The sequence below is a fragment of the Megalobrama amblycephala genome, linkage group LG8 (genome assembly GCF_018812025.1).
Source record: "Megalobrama amblycephala isolate DHTTF-2021 linkage group LG8, ASM1881202v1, whole genome shotgun sequence".
Lineage (NCBI taxonomy): Eukaryota > Metazoa > Chordata > Actinopteri > Cypriniformes > Xenocyprididae > Megalobrama > Megalobrama amblycephala.
The window spans coordinates 19,597,070-19,615,850 of NC_063051.1; the positions used below are offsets into that span (position 1 = coordinate 19,597,070).

General features: G+C 35.1%; 1 protein-coding gene across 1 annotated transcript; it reads right to left on the minus strand.

The window, feature by feature from the left end:
* Window positions 1-1,405: 1,405 nt before the first annotated feature.
* On the minus strand, window positions 1,406-18,237 carry alg6 (ALG6 alpha-1,3-glucosyltransferase). The gene is made up of 14 exons (XM_048199917.1): window positions 18,002-18,237; window positions 17,697-17,781; window positions 17,441-17,530; window positions 17,127-17,215; window positions 14,323-14,405; window positions 14,149-14,213; window positions 13,842-14,027; window positions 11,638-11,773; window positions 8,692-8,777; window positions 7,021-7,105; window positions 6,862-6,932; window positions 5,179-5,247; window positions 2,488-2,683; window positions 1,406-1,935 (listed from the first exon to the last, which is right to left on the minus strand). Exons 1-14 carry the CDS (start codon window positions 18,081-18,083, stop codon window positions 1,738-1,740), a joined length of 1,521 nt encoding a protein of 506 aa, XP_048055874.1. The 5' UTR covers window positions 18,084-18,237; the 3' UTR covers window positions 1,406-1,737.
* Between the last annotated feature and the right edge of the window lie 544 nt (window positions 18,238-18,781).

Consider the following 18,781-nt stretch of genomic DNA (forward strand, 5'->3'; position numbering starts at 1 on the left):
GTGACTTGCTGTTTGTTTTACAGTATATCGGGTAAGACAGTAAAAACAAAACCTGTTCATTCTTTTCTCATTCTGTGTGTGTGTGTGTGTGTGCATGTGTGTCTCCAGACCTCGCTCAGGCTGTAACACACTAGCCCCTTTGTGACCTGATAACATTTATAGTTGTAATGGATTTTTTTAATGGCCGTCATTAACTCGAACAAAGAGGGGTGAAAAAGATTGCTTGTACTTTTTTCCCCTTGGTATTTCAGCTTTACAGCATTATGTTCTGATATGTCTGCTTCCATCATTTTTGTTTTACAGCTCATGAAGTTGAAGCATTTTAATGCATAGCTTTAGTACTAGCCTCACGTCTTTAGTCACTGCCAAGATGATTCCACTGTTAATAAATATTTTTCTTAAAATATTAAGATATTTTCTTTAAATATTTACTACTTGAAAAATAAATAAAATTCATACTTTTTTTTCTTAAGTTTGTTTATTTGATGCAAACTTTTGTTTAGGGCTGCATGAGTAATCAGAATATATGATTTTTGATATGATATGGCTTAGTATGATTATCTAATCAGAAGCTGTGACTTAATTTAATAAATTGGCTTTGTTTCATTAAAATATTAATATTGTACTTTTAAAATTGTACTGTAAAATAAAATTGATTTAAATACTTTATTTTATAGTTAATTATAGTATTTGTTAATATTTTATTTAATAATTCTTCTAAAAATTAATTGTTATAAAATATTTTAGCTGATGAAAACGTGCTAAATATACACACACACATATATGTGTGTGTGTGTGTGTGTGTGTGTGTGTGTGTGTGTGTGTGTGTGTGTGTGTGTATATATATATATAACATTTTCATCAGCTAAAATATATATATACATATACACATATATATACATATACACACACATCAGATTTTTCTTAACTTTTCACTAATGGTATGTTTTAATTAAAATGGTTTAATTATAGAATTATGCACATTTTTCATTTATTATATTTTAATCATACTCAGTCATACTCATTGAAAGAAACATTTTTTGTCAAGTAAAATAAATCTGAAATTTTAATATGGCTTAGTGTGATTATCAAATCGGAAAAGCTGTGACTTAATGTGTGCTTTGTTTCATAAATATTATGTAATTTTACATTAGTATATACATGTATATAATAATAATAAATAATTTTTCTTAAATTCTCTTATTTTTACAGATAAATAGATTTATGTTTAATAATTTTAATAATAACAATACTTATAATAATTATTATTCATAATTTTTGTTATATTGCTATATAATCACAAATATGTTGGCCAAATTGTGCAGCCCTACAAACAAGTACAACAAACCTGCAGTTTTAAAAATATATTTTTTGGGGTCATTTAAAAATTCTGGAGACACTTTCATTTGGTACAAAACATTTAATGATGTATCAAAAATGTTAATAAAAATAATGTCAGCACAAACGATCCATTATGGCCTGGTCATTTACACAATACCAATATCCCGCTAACTGAATTTGTCTCTAAATCATACAAGTGAGAGAAAGTCTGGCAGAACTGTATCTCCTTTCATTTGATTTACTCTTCTCAAGCAAGATCCCTAAACTTCATTAGGAGGAAATTGAATTTTTCCAAACTATTCCCATCCTGTTCTATTCTAACCATAGGGATTGTCCTCTCTTTCCACCAACATTCTGGCCTAGTCTTTTGACAGCCAATGTCTTTGAAGACGTGGTTTAGTTGGTTTTCTTCTGGCTCTTTTTCCTCTGTGGTTCCATCAACTGGACTAGGTTGAAATATATGATGAAACCCAGAAAGTGCAGAAAGGAGAGTACGGAGACCAGAACCGGAAACAGATCGGGCAACTTAGCCGGAGGCTCCAACCACACGCTCGTAAAGCTCAACGCAGCCATGGCCACCAGTGAAAACCAGAACTGTAAAAGACAAAGTGAACAACACTTACACAGTATTTCCTTTCCTATAACAATATATCATGACAAAGGTTCATTAGTCCTCCTAGTCAAATGCTACAACAGCAGTACACAGATCCTTGTAACTTGATGTTTATTTTCCACCCTGTTTTGGGACGGCGAGTCGAGGTATAAACATTAACATGTCTATTTACGACAGATGGAGTGAAGGATCAGTGGAAGTGCTGGTGTGAGCAACACGACCCCCCAATGAAACTCTACCTTCATCGTAGGGCCCCCTTATTTATGTCTCTTGTGTAAATAAATATATCTAGGCAAACCTGTGTTAATGACTCACGCTACACAAATAGCACACCTTCTGGTTTGAACATTCACGCAAGTAGCTGTTGAAACGTTCAGTCTTCAAAAGCACTAAGAAGAGCATGGGGTCAAGCTAATGTGAAAGTTATGGCCCGTTCAAGTGGCCTAGTGCGCTTAACTGACTTCTTCATAAGCGTCGATTTCATTAACATCAGTGGTGTGGGGTAACGGGCCGTGACGTCAGCGTTAACTTACTTTCCATTTAATGATCCGGCTGAGGTTGAGTTTAGGCAGACAGTGCTGAGTGAGTTTGTGATAGAGGCCCAGCCTGAGCTCTTCATCTGTAGTTCTCTCTAAAGCAGAGAGCAGATACAAACTCAGAAAGAGGAATGCCAACGAGGTCACCACGTAAGGCAACAGCAAACCGTCCTTCACCAGCAGGGGGAGCATGCTAGAGAGAAAACAAAGTTAAAAACATACAGAATTCAGAATGTGTACAATAATGGATTATTTATCCCTCTGTATTTTTATGATAGAGCTGGTGTTCATTTTTATAGGATTTAATTTTTTATTTTGATCAAGATTAGTGTGCTGTATTCGGCTGGTCCTGTCATTTCAAAATGGCAGCCCCCATGAAGAGACCCACTCCGTGTTAAAATTTTTTTTTAAATTTGGTCAATATTTTGTCATGTATTATTCATTAATTTGAATAAATTTTACTCTGACTAAAGTGGCATTTTTACAGTTTTTTTGTTTTAGTTTATTAAAGCCTCATTAAAGGTGAACTCTGAGCTGACTGATGTAGCAATCGACTTGTACATATACTGACACCAAGTGGTGTGGATGTAGAATCAGGCAAATGTTTGTCCAATCCTGCTCCTGGAGGGCCAACATCCTGCAGATTTTAGCTCCAACACACTTGCCTAGAAGTTCCTAGTGAGTCTGAAGACCTTGATTAACTGGTTCAGGTGTGTCTAATTGGGTTTGGAGCTAAACTCTACAGGACAGTGGCCTTCCAGAAACTGGTAGAAATGCATTATTCAGTCAGCCAAGATCAATTTATTCCACAAAAGTGTCCAATAATAGCATATCCAATAATTAATTTTAAGAGGAAAATAATATCTTAGCTGATGAAAATGAGCTTATATATATATATGTACAGTACAGTCCAAAAGTTTGGAACCACTAAGATTTTTAATGTTTTTGAAAGAAGTTTCATCTGCTCACCAAGGCTACATTTATTTAATTAAAAATACAGTAAAAAACAGTAATATTGTGAAATATTATTACAATTTAAAATAACTGTTTTCTATTTTAATATATTTCACAAAGTAATTTATTCCTGTGATGGCAAAGCTGAATTTTCAGCATCATTACTCCAGTCTTCAGTGTCACATGATCCTTCAGAAATCATTCTAATATGCTGATCTGCTGCTCAAGAAACATTTAATGTGTACAATTGTACAAAATATTTGTGTACAATATTTTTTTTTCAGGATTATTCGATGAATAGAAAGTTCAAAAGAACAGTGTTTATCTGAAATCTAATCTTTTGTAACATTATAAATGTCTTTACTGCCACTTTTGATTGATTTAATGCATCCTTGCTGAATAAAAGTATTCATTTCTTTAATTTCTTTAAAAAAAATAAAAATAAAAATTCTTACTGACCCCAAACTTTTGAACGGTAGTGTATAATGCTACAGAAGCTTTGTATTTCAGATAAATGCTGTTCTTTTGAACTTTCTATTCATCAAGGAATCCTGAAAAAAAAGTACACAACTGTTTTCAACATTGAAAATAATCATAAATGTTTATTGAGCAGCAAATCAGCATATTAGAATGATTTCTGAAGGATCATGTGACACTGAAGACTGGAGTAACGATGCTGAAAATTCAGCTTTGCATCACAGGAATAAATTACTTTGTCAAATATATTTAAATAGTACACAGTAATTTTAAATTGTAATAATATTTCACAATATTACTGTTTTTTACTGTATTTTTAATTAAATAAATGTAGCCTTGGTGAGCAGACGAAACTTCTTTTAAAAACATAAAAAATCTTAGTGGTTCCAAACTTTTGGACTGTGTATACATATATACACATACACACACAAAAACTCTTGTGAAATGTTTTAATTCAAATGGTTTAATTATCGAGAGATTTACTATACACAACTTTTTGCACATTTTTCGGCAGGTCTTCCTTACAGCTGAAAAAACTTGTTAACGAACATTTTATGAGCATATTAGACATGGAAGTAAACTTATAGCTATCTTAGCAGTTTCCATAGGCATTTGGCTAAAAAACAATAACTTGTTCACCAATCTTATCATGAATAATACTCGCATTGAGAAAATGTTGACAAAATAAAACAATCTTTGTGTTAGCAGAACAGGTCATGACGCAAAAAAAACAATAGAAGCTGTGAATTTTGATGCCGCAACATTTCGCCATAATGAGTAGAAAGTGTGCAAATTAATGGTGTGTGTTTGGGGTATAGAAAACTGTGGCAACGTGTTGTCTCTGTATGCTCTTGTGGATATTTCCCCTAATAGTGCAACAATTACTCTATCATAGAATATAATCTAATTATCTTCCATAACAAAGAGTATCATGTCTTCTGCTAAAAAACAGAAATATGCAGCATTAAAACATTTTGTGGAAGCAGGCAGTGTGATTCCAGAGAATGGTGGGTTGTGTTTACACAAAGGGGTCTTAGTTTAATGGTATGTGGGCTATGTCATGTAATCCAGTGATATCCTTACACTAAACCATGCACACAACAATTAGTGTGGACAGCTGGGACTCCCCTATCGGCTACTACTCTTCCTCGCACTATACAGTCATTTGCTGATTTTGTTTCCATCTTAACCATGAGGATTAATTTATTTATAGTACAGTGACTTGAATTTAGTAACATATATTGCATGGTATCTTACCTGAAAGTTGACGTTAGCAGAAACCAAATGGCAATCAGAGGTATTTCGTTGACGACAAGGCAAACTGGCCTGTAAAACACATATATGAATTTTAAGACTATATTTACTACATAACAGATATGGTTTATATGATAGCATTGCTATAATTATATAGTTGAGAGGGCAAGGACTAAGTATCAGTATCATCTCTCCCCACTGATCCAGGCACTACACTTCCTCTGTCAGCAATCTTCTAACACCCAATAGAGACCCTTAATCCAAAAACATGCCTTACTGATTGACTAACACATGCAAGATATTACACAACTAAAAAATGTGTTGCTTGAAGCTGGCTCTTTCTGTGTATGTACATCTAGTATGTTGTATATCATAATATATTAGATTTATGACATACAAGAATAAACTGCAGAATACTAAGGGGAACTACTGCACTATACTAAACAATCACTAATTTGAAGGTAAAGTTTATCATTTCTAGGAACTGGCCGATATTGCCCTTTTATATTTATGATTATGTGTCCGATAACCAATTTGCATTATTTTTTAATTATTGTTCCATTTCAGCATTTAGACTACATCATTAGGGCTTGTCAATAAACGCTCAGGAATGTTTTTTTTTTTTTTTTTTTTTTTTTTTTAAAAAGCTCTCTCGAGATGCGCTTTTGAGACGTGATGCAATAACGGAAATAATAGAAATGGGCAAACAGATAGATAGATACTATTTTTACAGAATAGATAGATACCATTTTTGACAGGGGAAAAAAAAGAAAATAAATTTCACTGGCTATGGCCTCCTCCGCCATGTTGCCGTCAACTGTTTTGGAACTGACATTGAACGGTGCTGTGTATAAAAGTTGAAATTCTTTTAACTTGACACGGCGTCATAAAAACGCAGCATAAACGCTCATGTGCGAGGCGCTGCAAAAGATGCAAGACGCGAGCGTAACGGTCATACGTGTCCGTCTAGTGTGTGTTTACATAGAAGAACAATGGAAAAGTAGCGCATTGGAATAGAAAAACGTGTTCTTTGTGAACGGCCCCTAGACAGCAATAAATTGCTGTATGAATTATTATGTCATTATATAAATGAGATAAGATAAATGAGAAAAGAGTTGTTTCCTAAATGGTCGCAAATGTATTTTCTCTCTTTTTTGGACTATGCCTATTACAAAGTTGTTTTTTTAAATGATCGCAAATGTATTTTTATCTTTATTTTGGCTGTTTTGGCTATTTTATTAAATCTACACATTTCTTTTTGTAATTATTTTTTTAAATACTTGACCCATGAAAACTGCCATTGGCTCTTTTCTTTATAGACTACCAAACAGTGGCATTTATCAGGTAGGAAGTTAAAAAGTGCATCTCAAGTAGTTTCTAGTAACCACCAAAAAATAATTGCAATAATCACTGTTTTCAAACATTTCCGTATCCCTTAACAAAAACAGTAGTCCGGTCCCTACAGGAACTCATGCTACTTTTGTTGAGCCCAAAAACGAGAGAAAAAAAAAAAGTTGTGTTATGAAACTGAACACTTCACCTTTAAACATGATATTGTTAGTTTTAGATACTGTTTTGTGTGTTCGCTTTGTCATAACATTTGTGTCTATTAATAACAGTGGGTCGAGCAAAAGTACTGTTCACAGCAACTGGATCAAGTAGTATGAATTATATCCCACTGCTTACAAGGCTGCTAGCAGGATGGACTTCTCGTGGACTTGGAAGGAGAAGAGGAAAAAAGCCAGGGAGGAGTTCACCTATAGTATAAGTAGACCAGGGGAGTCAGTGGTCAAAAATACAAGTTGTTGAACGGTCAAAGACAAACATAATGATGACACCACTTACCAAGGCAAGCTTGAACTGCCATAGAGTGGGTTTGGACAACAATTTTAATGATGAAGGCAGGATGAACAACAGAGTAAGAGCAAAACTGTAAGAAAAAAAAAATATATATAATTGAATACATCCATGAATTAATGACAGATTTACTATACACACAAACAGAGCGGAGAAATATGATCAAGAGCCCCTGTTGCCAAAGCCCGTAATCTATCCCATGGAACTAGAGAACGCGGCTGCCTGATCTTTTTATACATCCTCACAGTCAACAAGAAAGATCCCAGCATGCAGGAAATGCATGAGATTCAGAAATGGCCTGCCGAGCACTCACAGAATTACTTTAACCCCTCAATCATCACTCTCTTGGAGGAAAATGACCCTATTAGAGGTGAATGACCCTTGTGGCACAAGAATCTGGTCCATCACACTGATGCAAATTTAACAGGTGAGATAAACTTTACAGGGAATGCAAGTGTATCTTACTCAACTGTCATTTTTTAACCTTAGCATTTAGCATTAGTCATTTTATAACCTTATTTTCTAACCTAATTTGTTTCCTTATGACGCGTTTTAAAAAATAACATACAAATGCTTATAAAACTATATGAATGTCACAGCCCTGATAAATGTGAACTCGGAGCTGACCAATGTAGCATTCGCCAATGTAGTAATTGTTATATACTGACACCTAGTGGTGTGGATGTAGCATCTTGCAAACATTACACCTGCTAGTAAAGCATTAATCCCAGTCAGTAATTATTAATTTATTTTTCAATCAAAAGTGTACAATAATAGTGGGATAGCCAAGATGAAGTGTGCAGTATTTGGCTAGTTCTGTCATTTCAAAATGGCTGCCCCCATGAGCGGACCAGCTCAGTGTAAAATAAAACAGGTTTTATTAGGCTACTTATATAACTGGAGTCTTTATCTCACATGTATGTACATGATTTTAAACATATTTAAGCTAAAAAATTATGCATTATGTGTAAAACGTTTTAATGAGGAAAACATGCCTGAGTGCACCTTTAATGAAGCGCTTAAAGGGATAGCTCACCAAAAATGAAAATTCTGTCATCATTTACTCACTCTCAAGTGGTTCCAAACCTGCATGAATTTCTTTCTTCTGCTGAACACAAAAGAAGATCTTTTGAGGAATATGGGTAACCAAACAGTTGATACAGGAAACTATGGAGGTCAGTGGGTTTCCATCAACTGGTTGGGATATCGACATTCTTCAAAATATCTTCTTTTGTGTTCATCAGAAGAACGAAATTCATTCAGGTTTGGAACAACTTGAGGGTGAGTAAACGATGACAGAATTTTAATTTTTGCGTGAACTGTCCCTTTAAAACAAACCCATGAGAAAATTAATTACCGACCCTACAAATATAGACTGAACAAAGAGACAAACAAATCATTAAAGATTCTGAAGCAAATAGTCAAAGAAATAATCTTAACCAAGCCCTTGCACCTGCAGATTAGTGTCCACATATCAGTGTCACAAAATCTCTCTGATATCATTAACTACCCATAATCCTTCTGTGCCCTCCATTATAATGAGATGTGTTTCGCAAACTTGGTAAGAGGGAATACACCGAGAGAGATTTTTAGGAGGATACATAAAGAGACAAAGGAAAAGGAGAAAGGGTTGTGGGTAAATGGATGGTGAAGGATTACCTGAGGAACAGCTGAGTCTCTCTGGACAGCAGGGTCTTGATCTTTATCAGCACATTCAAGCTGCACCATGTGTTAGCCACTTTATCCTGTCAACAAACACATGCTGTCAAAGTCACTAAACTAATGCGCTCCGGACAGAATGACACAATGAGAACGAATGATACACTGACTGCTAGGTCAGTTTTCAAGTTCTTTTTGAACAGTTGTTTAAACTAGTGTGAATTCAGCTCATTTTAAGTCGAGGGCCAGACTGAACTAAATTTCACATTTAACTTTATGCGTTAATAACTAATACTGGGGTAAAATATTGGGTTCAAATTTAGGGAATATTAATCACAACAATATAGACAATATAAAGAAACATCACTGCTTTTGAAATTTAAATACGCCACCTAAAATTTATATTTAAAAAAAAAGTCAGTATTTTATTAACTTACTGTTAGCAACTTGCTGTTGCTAAAAATACAATATTATGAATATATTGCAGCAATAAGATAAATTGGCACTAGAGCTTTTTTTAAAAATATCCCAAGCTATATTTTGCCTATTATTTATATACTTTTATATTATTTAGTTGAATTAACTTATTTAAAATATAAAAAATTAGTTTGAAAATATAAAAATTAGTTTAAGATTCAGTCATTTTATTATGTGATATATTTCTAGTTAGTTGCAATGGCAAAAATTTCTAATTATCGTTGTTCATCTAATATTTATATATTTAATTACCGAAAATAATTTGTAATGGTTTTTAGTTTTAGTTATATTAAACAATAACAACTCTATTAAACCTATAAGTCATTTCTTTAACAGTTCTGAGATTTCATAAATACAGTGTATGAATTTACTCGGGTAATAAAATCAGTGGTTAAAATGTAAAATTTTGTTCTTGTTCATTTTTTATATTGTTGTAGCTCAAGAAAATAAACTTCTGCAAATTTATGATCATGCTTACAAAATTAGCACTGACATATAAGGCAAGTATCTTTAAATGGTATGTGGCTTTTGAAAAGAAAGCACATAAGTGGCATTACTCAGCGTAATCATTTCCCAACTGAAAGCGCAATAAAAATTCCTGTGGGCATTCTTGGGGGGCATTGGTACAAAGGGCAAGGGTGAAGTATTACACTCCCATTAATTTTCCCGTCAAGTAACCGTGATGTCAAAAAAAGCTATGCACTTATTTGTAAACTTATAGACGCAGGGTTGGTGCATACCAAGGACATTAATAACATCACCCAGGCTGCAAGGACTGCGGTTTTGCCACACACAGAAGACCGAATTGCACCCTTTAGGAAACTGATCCGTTACGAGTGCCCATTGACCTTTCTGCTGGGGTACCGACATGTGATTCCTCAAAGACTGGTGGCCTTTAGCAGTTGTGCAAAATCAGAGTTAGTAAATGTTATGAAAGTTGCAGCCCTGCTTCTGAGAAACTCTCCATAATGCTCAGTCCTCGAAAACACAGCTGCTGTCTTTCACAGCTGTGTGGAGACGAGTGGATACTACAGCTGAAGATGAGACCCACCAATGAGACCCACTTTGAAATATGTCTCAGTATTTATTTTCTTTGTCCATACAATGAAAGTCAGTTGGGTCCAATGTTTTGGACCCCACTGACTTTCATTGTATCGACAAAAGAAGACAATTTTAAAAATATTTTCTTTTGTGTTTCACAGAAGAAAAAAAGTGAAACAGGGTTGGAATGACATAAAGTTGTGTAAAAAATAACATTTTTTAAATGTGTTTTTTGACCATACAATGAAAGTCAATGGGGTCCTAAACTGACTTTCACTGTATGGACAAAAAAAAATTTTGTGTTTCACAGAAGAAAGTGATGCAGGTTTAGAACAACATAAGGTTAGATAAATAACAGAATTTAAATCTTTTTCAATTGTACATTTCTTACAGACAAACAGCACCGATTTAGCTATCGACTAAACATCACCTGGCTTTACCGTCCTCTAATGTATACAGTACGTGATAGCAGCAGCCAAGACTCGCTTAGCACTTCCTCCGTCACAAATGCTCAAGGCTCTAGGTTAGAATTACTCACACCTTGTGTATTATGTTAGCCTCATGTCAGGCAAATGCATGATATATTCCGGGCCCTGAGCCCTGTAGAATTTTCAATTACTTCTCACAACACAGCTACTCTGACAACAGGGTTTTTGGGAACATTTCAAAAGCAAGCCGCAGTACTTGTACATCATGTATTTCAGTATTGACTTACAAAAGGAATCAGACCTGGCTTTAGACAACGAACAGGAGACAGCTCTGGTTTTCCAATAAACTCAATGTGAGACCCTTGTTTACTAATCAGATCTAAAGGATAAATCCTGCTCTAGACACAAGGGGTCTTATTGGGGTAATCTATGAATATAGAAAGATCTGAATGGCAAGATGTACATTAAGTCAGTCTTCCATTTGCATTAGTATCACAGAACCAGGATTGAACACTGTTTACTGTATGTATCTACATAGGATTCTGGGAATAGAGTATTTATGAATTCATGCATGCATACAGAGAAAAATGTAATGCATGTGGATAAGGATTTCAAGGGCATTTCCAAGCAAACCCTGCATTGGAAATTTTAAAACAGGCTAGCACACAGCGAATAAGCATTACACGCATCATGCTGTAATGATGTGATGAAAACCCACTCCTTAAGCAGTAAATATGACTGATTTACATGCATTTTACCACCGTGTTTTCCTAAAGTAAAGCTCAAAGCCTGACACCAAATTGTGTAAATACTGCTGTGATTGTATGCAAATACTAAATTTATGCATTATGATTTATTTTTCAATGTATGTCACCATTAGCAAGGTAATTCAGTTATAGAAGCACGGGTTCAAGAGAATCAAATCAATTTAAAGGAAACTATTTAGGTGAACTTGACGGAGTTTGACGATTGATGTTTTGTGATGATGCAGGTGAATTACCTCAAACAGACCCCGATCAACAGGAAAAAGTCGATTAAGAACTTGTAGAGGTTGTTTGGGGTCGGACAAAAAGGGCATCCAGCAGAGGGCAAAGGTCACCAACACAGTCAATGAAATCTTGGTCAACAGAAACAATCTGGGTACACACACACAAAAAAAAAAAAACTAAAAACCCAACAATATATTTTTGTCCCAAAGATTAAAAAATAAAAATATTAAGCCATTTTGTTTTATCGAGGGATGACATTGTCTGTTCTAACAAATCAATTAAATTTGCTGACCAATACAACCATCTTGGGACTTTTGATTTTTTACATACTTGTCAAAGAATACTATTAATTTAATATATTTAAGTGAAAATAAAATAATTACATAAGGTTTTTCTAATTTCTATAATTAAATTGTCATAAATCAGGTTTCTTGACTACTTGAGCAGAGACAATACACCCTCACAGTTTTTCAGTTTGCTGTATACTGTAACCACTAACACCTCTCAGCTGTAGATATACAGTTGCACGCACAGACATAGCAGGGAGGGTCAGGCATGGCCAGAGAGTCATCTGGACATGTCTCTTCCCAAGTAAACTAATCCACCAATGCATTTGCCTCCAAAATGCCCTTGGTACATTGTTACTAAATCAACAAATGCAAGACAGCAAAGAGCAGAGCACGTGCACTGAGACTGATGAGGACCGATGTAAAAATGCATGTAACCTGCATACTTAAAAAGTAAAATTGAATAATAAAAGATCATTTTAAAATTACACCTATAGTGGGAAAGTGCCAGATGACGAACATTAAGCATTTGTTATTAGCTGGCATAAATCAGGCAGTCAGGCTATGACACTTACAGCTGGATTGTACAGCTAAACTTGTAATTATAGGAATGTCAACAGATTCATTAATTAATGGAGAGCAATTTTCCATTAACTGAACTTTTCACTTGTAAGTAATAATTCATACTTGCTGAGATTTGGTGATTTGGGTTCAGCTATAAAACTACCAATGACTTTACTTATAATTTAAGTCCTATTTTGATTATACACACATACATACATACATACATACATACATATATACATACAGTACAGTCCAAAAGTTTGGAACCACTAAGATTTTTAATGTTTTTAAAAGAAGTTTCGTCTGCTCACCAAGGCTACATTTATTTAATTAAAAATACAGTAAAAAACAGTAATATTGTGAAATATTATTACAATTTAAAATAACTGTGTACTATTTAAATATATTTGACAAAGTAATTTATTCCTGTGATGCAAAGCTGAATTTTCAGCATCGTTACTCCAGTCTTCAGTGTCACATGATCCTTCAGAAATCATTCTAATATGCTGATTTGCTGCTCAATAAACATTTATGATTATTTTCAATGTTGAAAACAGTTGTGTACCTTTTTTTCAGGATTCCTTGATGAATAGAAAGTTCAAAAGAACAGCATTTATCTGAAATACAAAGCTTCTGTAGCATTATACACTACCGTTCAAAAGTTTGGGGCCAGTAAGAATTTTTATTTTTATTTTTTTGAAAAGAAATTAAAGAAATGAATACTTTTATTCAGCAAGGATGCATTAAATCAATCAAAAGTGGCAGTAAAGGCATTTATAATGTTACAAAAGATTAGATTTCAGATAAACACTGTCCTTTTGAACTTTCTATTCATCAAATAATCCTGAAAAAAAATATTGTACACAAATATTTTGTACAATTGTACACATTAAATGTTTCTTGAGCAGCAGATCAGCATATTAGAATGATTTCTGAAGGATCATGTGACACAGAAGACTGGAGTAATGATGCTGAAAATTCAGCTTTGCATCACAGGAATAAATTACTTTGTCAAATATATTTAAATAGTAAATGTAAATGTAGCCTTGGTGAGCAGACGAAACTTCTTTTAAAAACATTAAAAATCTTAGTGGTTCCAAACTTTTGGACTGTACTGTACATACATACATATACATCTTACTTTGTTGTGTGTGTCTATTGAACATAGGCATAGATACAACTGTGATAAAAAAAAAAAAAAAAAAAAAAAACTTAACAGGCCTACTTTTACAACACTGAGGTTTCGTACCTTCTGAAATCTTTTGAGGTCTGCTTAAAAAACAAATACTCAATTTTAACATATAATTGAGATCAACATTTAACCAACAAACCGCAGTGTTTATGCAACAATCCAAGAGACTCACCCTCGCCCAGTCAAGCCCTGTTTGATGCACTTCCCCAGGAGGTAGCAGAAGAAAGGCAGCGAGTGGTATAATTCCATTTGCTTGTAATTGAGAGCCAAGGTGAAGGCCAAAGAACCAAACAGGTCCCAGCCCAAACCAAGTCCCAGAATCCCCCATAGAGCCAGACCCAGGCTCACACAGTTATATCTGAATATGCAGTTAAAGTCTATGCACGTGCTGTTTTTGCTGGATTCTTGACATGTTTGTGAATAGATTAAATTAAATTAAATAAATATTAAATACCATAGCAGAATTAGGGTAAGGATATTGAAAATGGCCATAGTCAATCAGTACAAGTCCTGGATATAGAAGGATGCATAGAGCTGTGGCAACCTATGAGAACAAAAAGACACAGTTTGACCAAATCAAAGCAATAATTTAATCTCAATAATTACAAAAATTTTTGAACAATTTACAAATTCAAGGGAATTAATTTAGTTACCTTTTGTTTAGAGGACCCATCGCAAAAGTAGAAGCAATAAACCAAAACTGCTGGAATGTAGATCAAAATATCTGCAAAAAGAACTACAGGAGATGAGGAAGGTTAATATACAAAGCCATGATCAATGCCCCGTAAAAATGCTTTTAACATTCAAGATTCAAATGCAGGTTACAAGCAATAATAACCCCATCCTCTTTGAATGAAGATACATATATAAATACAGACAAAGTATTGGGACACCAACAGGGACTGTAATGACATTGCATTCTAAATACATAGACATTAATATAGAATTGGTCCCCCCTTTATAGCTATAACAGCTTTCACTCTTTCTGGGAAGGCCTTCCACCAGATGTTGGAATGTTTTCAGGGCTCTGTGCAGGCCAGTCAAGTTCTTACACACCAATCTCAGCCAACCATGTCTTTATGGACCTTGCTTTGTGCACTGGGGCACAGTCATGCTGGAAGAGAAAAGGGCTTTCCCCAAACTTTTCCCACAAAGTTGGAAGCATTGCATTGTCAAAAATGTCTAGGTATGCTGAAGCATTAAGATTTCCCTTCACTGGAAGGCGCCTAGCCCAACCCCTTAAAACTAGCCCCATACCATTATCCCTTCTCCATTGAACTTTACAGTTGGCACAGTGCAGTCAGACAGGTAGCGTTCTCCTGGCTTCCGCCAAACCCAAACTCGCCCATTAGACTGCCAAACAGAGAACCGTGATTTGTCACTCCAAAAGAAAATGTTTCCACTACTCCAGAGTCCAGTGGAAGTGTGCTTTACACCACTCCATCCGATGCTTGACATTGTACTTGGTGATGTGAGGCATGCATGCAGCTGCTCAGCCATGGAAACCCAGTCCATGAAGCTCCCGCCACACAGTTTTTTTGCACTGATATTAATGCCAGTGGAAGTTTGGAACTCATCAGCTATGGAATCAGCAGAGTGTTGGCGACTTTTACGCACCATGCGCCTCAGTACTCTGTGACTTTAAGAGGTCTTCCGTTTCGTGGCTGAGTTGTTGCCGTTCCTAAATGTTTCCACTTTCAAATAATAATACCACTTACAATTGACCGTGGAATATCAAATGAGCTGCTGCTCCCGGCCCAATTTCCAGAAGAGGGGGGAGCTTTGACAGCTCACACTTCGGTTGCTCAACAACAACAAAGCTGGAGAATCTCACACAGCCAAAATGACGATTGTCAGTAACAGTGCTCAGCCTTACATTGTTCAAACCGCAGTCTGACACTGATGGAGAGACTTTAATTTTTAGAACACATCTGGATGTTTCTGAAAGATTAGTGGATAAATTTATGTAATTTTTGTGGAGTTGATTCAACTCATCGACTAGCATGTGCCGTCAATCTTTTTTACAAATCCAGCGTTGAATTGACCCTTGTTAGTCCGGCGTAAAATGACGGCAAGGCAACAAATCTCTACTACAACAACTCTTCCTCTTCTTTAAAGCAGCCCAACATGGCCTTGCCTTCTTTGTTGCATGTTCTCGGAGGCAGGATTTATGTAAATTTTGGGGTTTGTGATGTCACCAACCTAGGGTTAAAGCTTGCTGTGGTCTCTACCAGCCGTTTGTTTTAGTCCTTAAATAGCAATTTTTTTGTAAAAGAAAATATCTCCCTTTGCATTGAACTTTGAGCATCGTAACTTTGCAGACGTTGTTTATGCTCTAACAGCAACATTACACACTAACTAAAGTTAAATCATAATCAAGGAACCCTTTAAGAGGGAAAAGCAGCCCATAAATGCTGGTCTAGGATCAGTTTTTTTCCATAATAGCATATTGGCAAACGATCCAATGCGTATCTGTGTTTGCGCTCTGGCCAATCAAAGGTGTTTAAGTTAACACTGAACAAAAACTTTGGCGTTTTGAGCAGTGAGTGGATTATGAGTTCTGCAAGAACAAACAAGTATTTAAATAAGAGATTCATTGTACAGTCAGCTTCAATGATTATAATCGAACTTTGTAAGATTGCGATGAACTAAGTCAAGTCACCTTTATTTATATAGCACTTATACAATACAGATCGTTTCAAAGCAGCTTTACAGTGATAACAAGAAAATTATGCAACAAAGTTTGTTTTGGCTGTAGTATTGGCAGCAGCTCTAGAAGAAAATAGTGTTATTGTTTAGCTGTAATAATGCGATAAATATGAATTTCTTCATAGGTGGAGGGTGAACCAACTCTAACTGCCATGCTAAACCCCGCATCCAGTATGTTTGCTTTTCTGTTAAAATTAATAGTGATTTGCAAGTATCAGAAGCGTTTATGCTGGGATGTGTTGTGCAGTGACACGTAACTTGAAACTATTTTAAGGAATCTATTTAAATGTGGTTTTAAAGAGTTTTTCACCCTCCGCCTATGAAGAAATTCATATTTATCGCATTATTACACAAAAACAGAACTTAAAACACAATTATATTTATGAATGACTATCACTCGGAGACCCACTGACTATTTTAATGATGAGTACACTCAAAGTCTTTGGTACACTTCTGTTGTTGGTGGAACTGAAAAGCTTTTGTGACTCAAGTTTAGAAATAGTATAGGCATATTGCAAATGGGTCTATATGTTCTGGTGACGACCCTGGTTGTGTCCCAATACTTTTGTCCATTTTATATATATATTTATTTAGCAGCTTAACAGAAAAAAAAAACATAATTTAAAAAATATATCCAAATATTGTTTATGCGTGGTTTTATGCACCAAATTCAGTTCAGTTAAGACATAAAAATTTCACTGCCATTTAAAATATTTGCAATACATGAATTTCTGATGTCAATACCTACCTGTGGCTCTCATGAACAACTTATGAGTGTGGCTTTCATAGCCTCTAGATGCATTCAACTCCACCCATTCAGGATTAAGCAGCTTTGCTCTATCAAAATACACAAAAAAAAATCTAAATCACCATCATGAAGACATGTTCAACTGATCTGGGGTGCGTTTCCCAAAGCGAACTATGGTCGCAAGTTCCATCATTACCAATAGAGTTCAATGGGACTTAAGACCATAGTTGGCTAACGATGCTTTCGGGAAACACACCCCTGATAAGTTAAAAAAATCTTTTTATGGATGATGTACCATGTAAAACAACACTTACACATATGCACACACTAGACTATGATAGGCTGTCAGGGGAGGGTAATCAAGCCCCCAGTAGTTCAAATCATTATTTGTAGTATTGAAGTACCTTGTTTGGAAAAGAAATAAAAACTATTAGCTCACACTCATATAAGGCATTGCCTTTATAAATGGAATACTATGGCATTCAACTTTTACAAAAAAAAATAAAAAAAATAGAGGGAGCTTCACCAATGTTGGTATACTTGGCCATGGAGAAGGAATGAAAGACTAACCATTCATGAACAGGCAGATTGTAAGTCACTTCTTGCCAGTGTCTCTGTGCTTCATAGTCCCCGAACATTGGCGGTTTACCTGCACCTATTACATTAAATGCAGAATAGTATGGTTTATTAACTAAAACGTAGATGTATGACGTATAATAATAATCATCATCATCATATATAACATTACTTCACAAACAAAGTTTATTGTCATTTTACATAAGCTGATCTTGCTCATTTAGAGATGAATGAGCTGTTCCGAACACACCGACTGACGTGTCAATCCTAAAGAAACCGGTGCTTCACTGAAAACCAACCTGAGTATGAATGAAAAGACACCGCCCATCTCGACGTTAAACCAAGCAACACGCACATTGAAATAAGGCTCCAGTTCTCCATGTCTGGTTGCCTTCAGGACGTTTGATTTAAAAAATCATAAATCTGTAACATCGCTCATGCTTTCCTGCAGAGCCGAATTCTCGAATAGGCTGAGATTCACTTCCTGAAACATTACATCAGCAGAGTGGCGCCTCGTGATGACATCATACATTAGCACGTGGGTTGAATTGATTAAACAGGTCTGTATCCTAATGTCTGGTTTGCAAATTTGAACCAAGGACTGATTAAATCCTGAAAATGTTAGTGGTAATACGTCATTCTGTATCAAAAACAGTATTAAAGTGCGGTAAGTAAAGATGTTAACTTAGCTGCCTTACCTTAGATGTCCTAAATAAAAAGACGGTGATCAAATTGACTTACTATGGAACATCATCAGGTAAAGACGCTGAATGAACTCCCCTGTGCCTGTTTAGGAGCACTATGAATCAAATTATGAAGAAATTAAGAAAGAAAATAAAACTCTGTTTGTTTAACTATGTCCCAAATACTGGGCAAGATAACAGGGCAGTGTGCTAAATAGCTATCTATCGCTTAACAAGCTTTTCATTAAATGACAACAATTCGAAATTTATTAATAAACACTATTATTATACGTTTATTAAAACATTTATTCCGTTTATATAGAACGCCTTAAGAAACAAACAGTTGTTTGAAATATATTTTTTTTTTTTTTTAATATTTCAAAATATGCTCGCCAT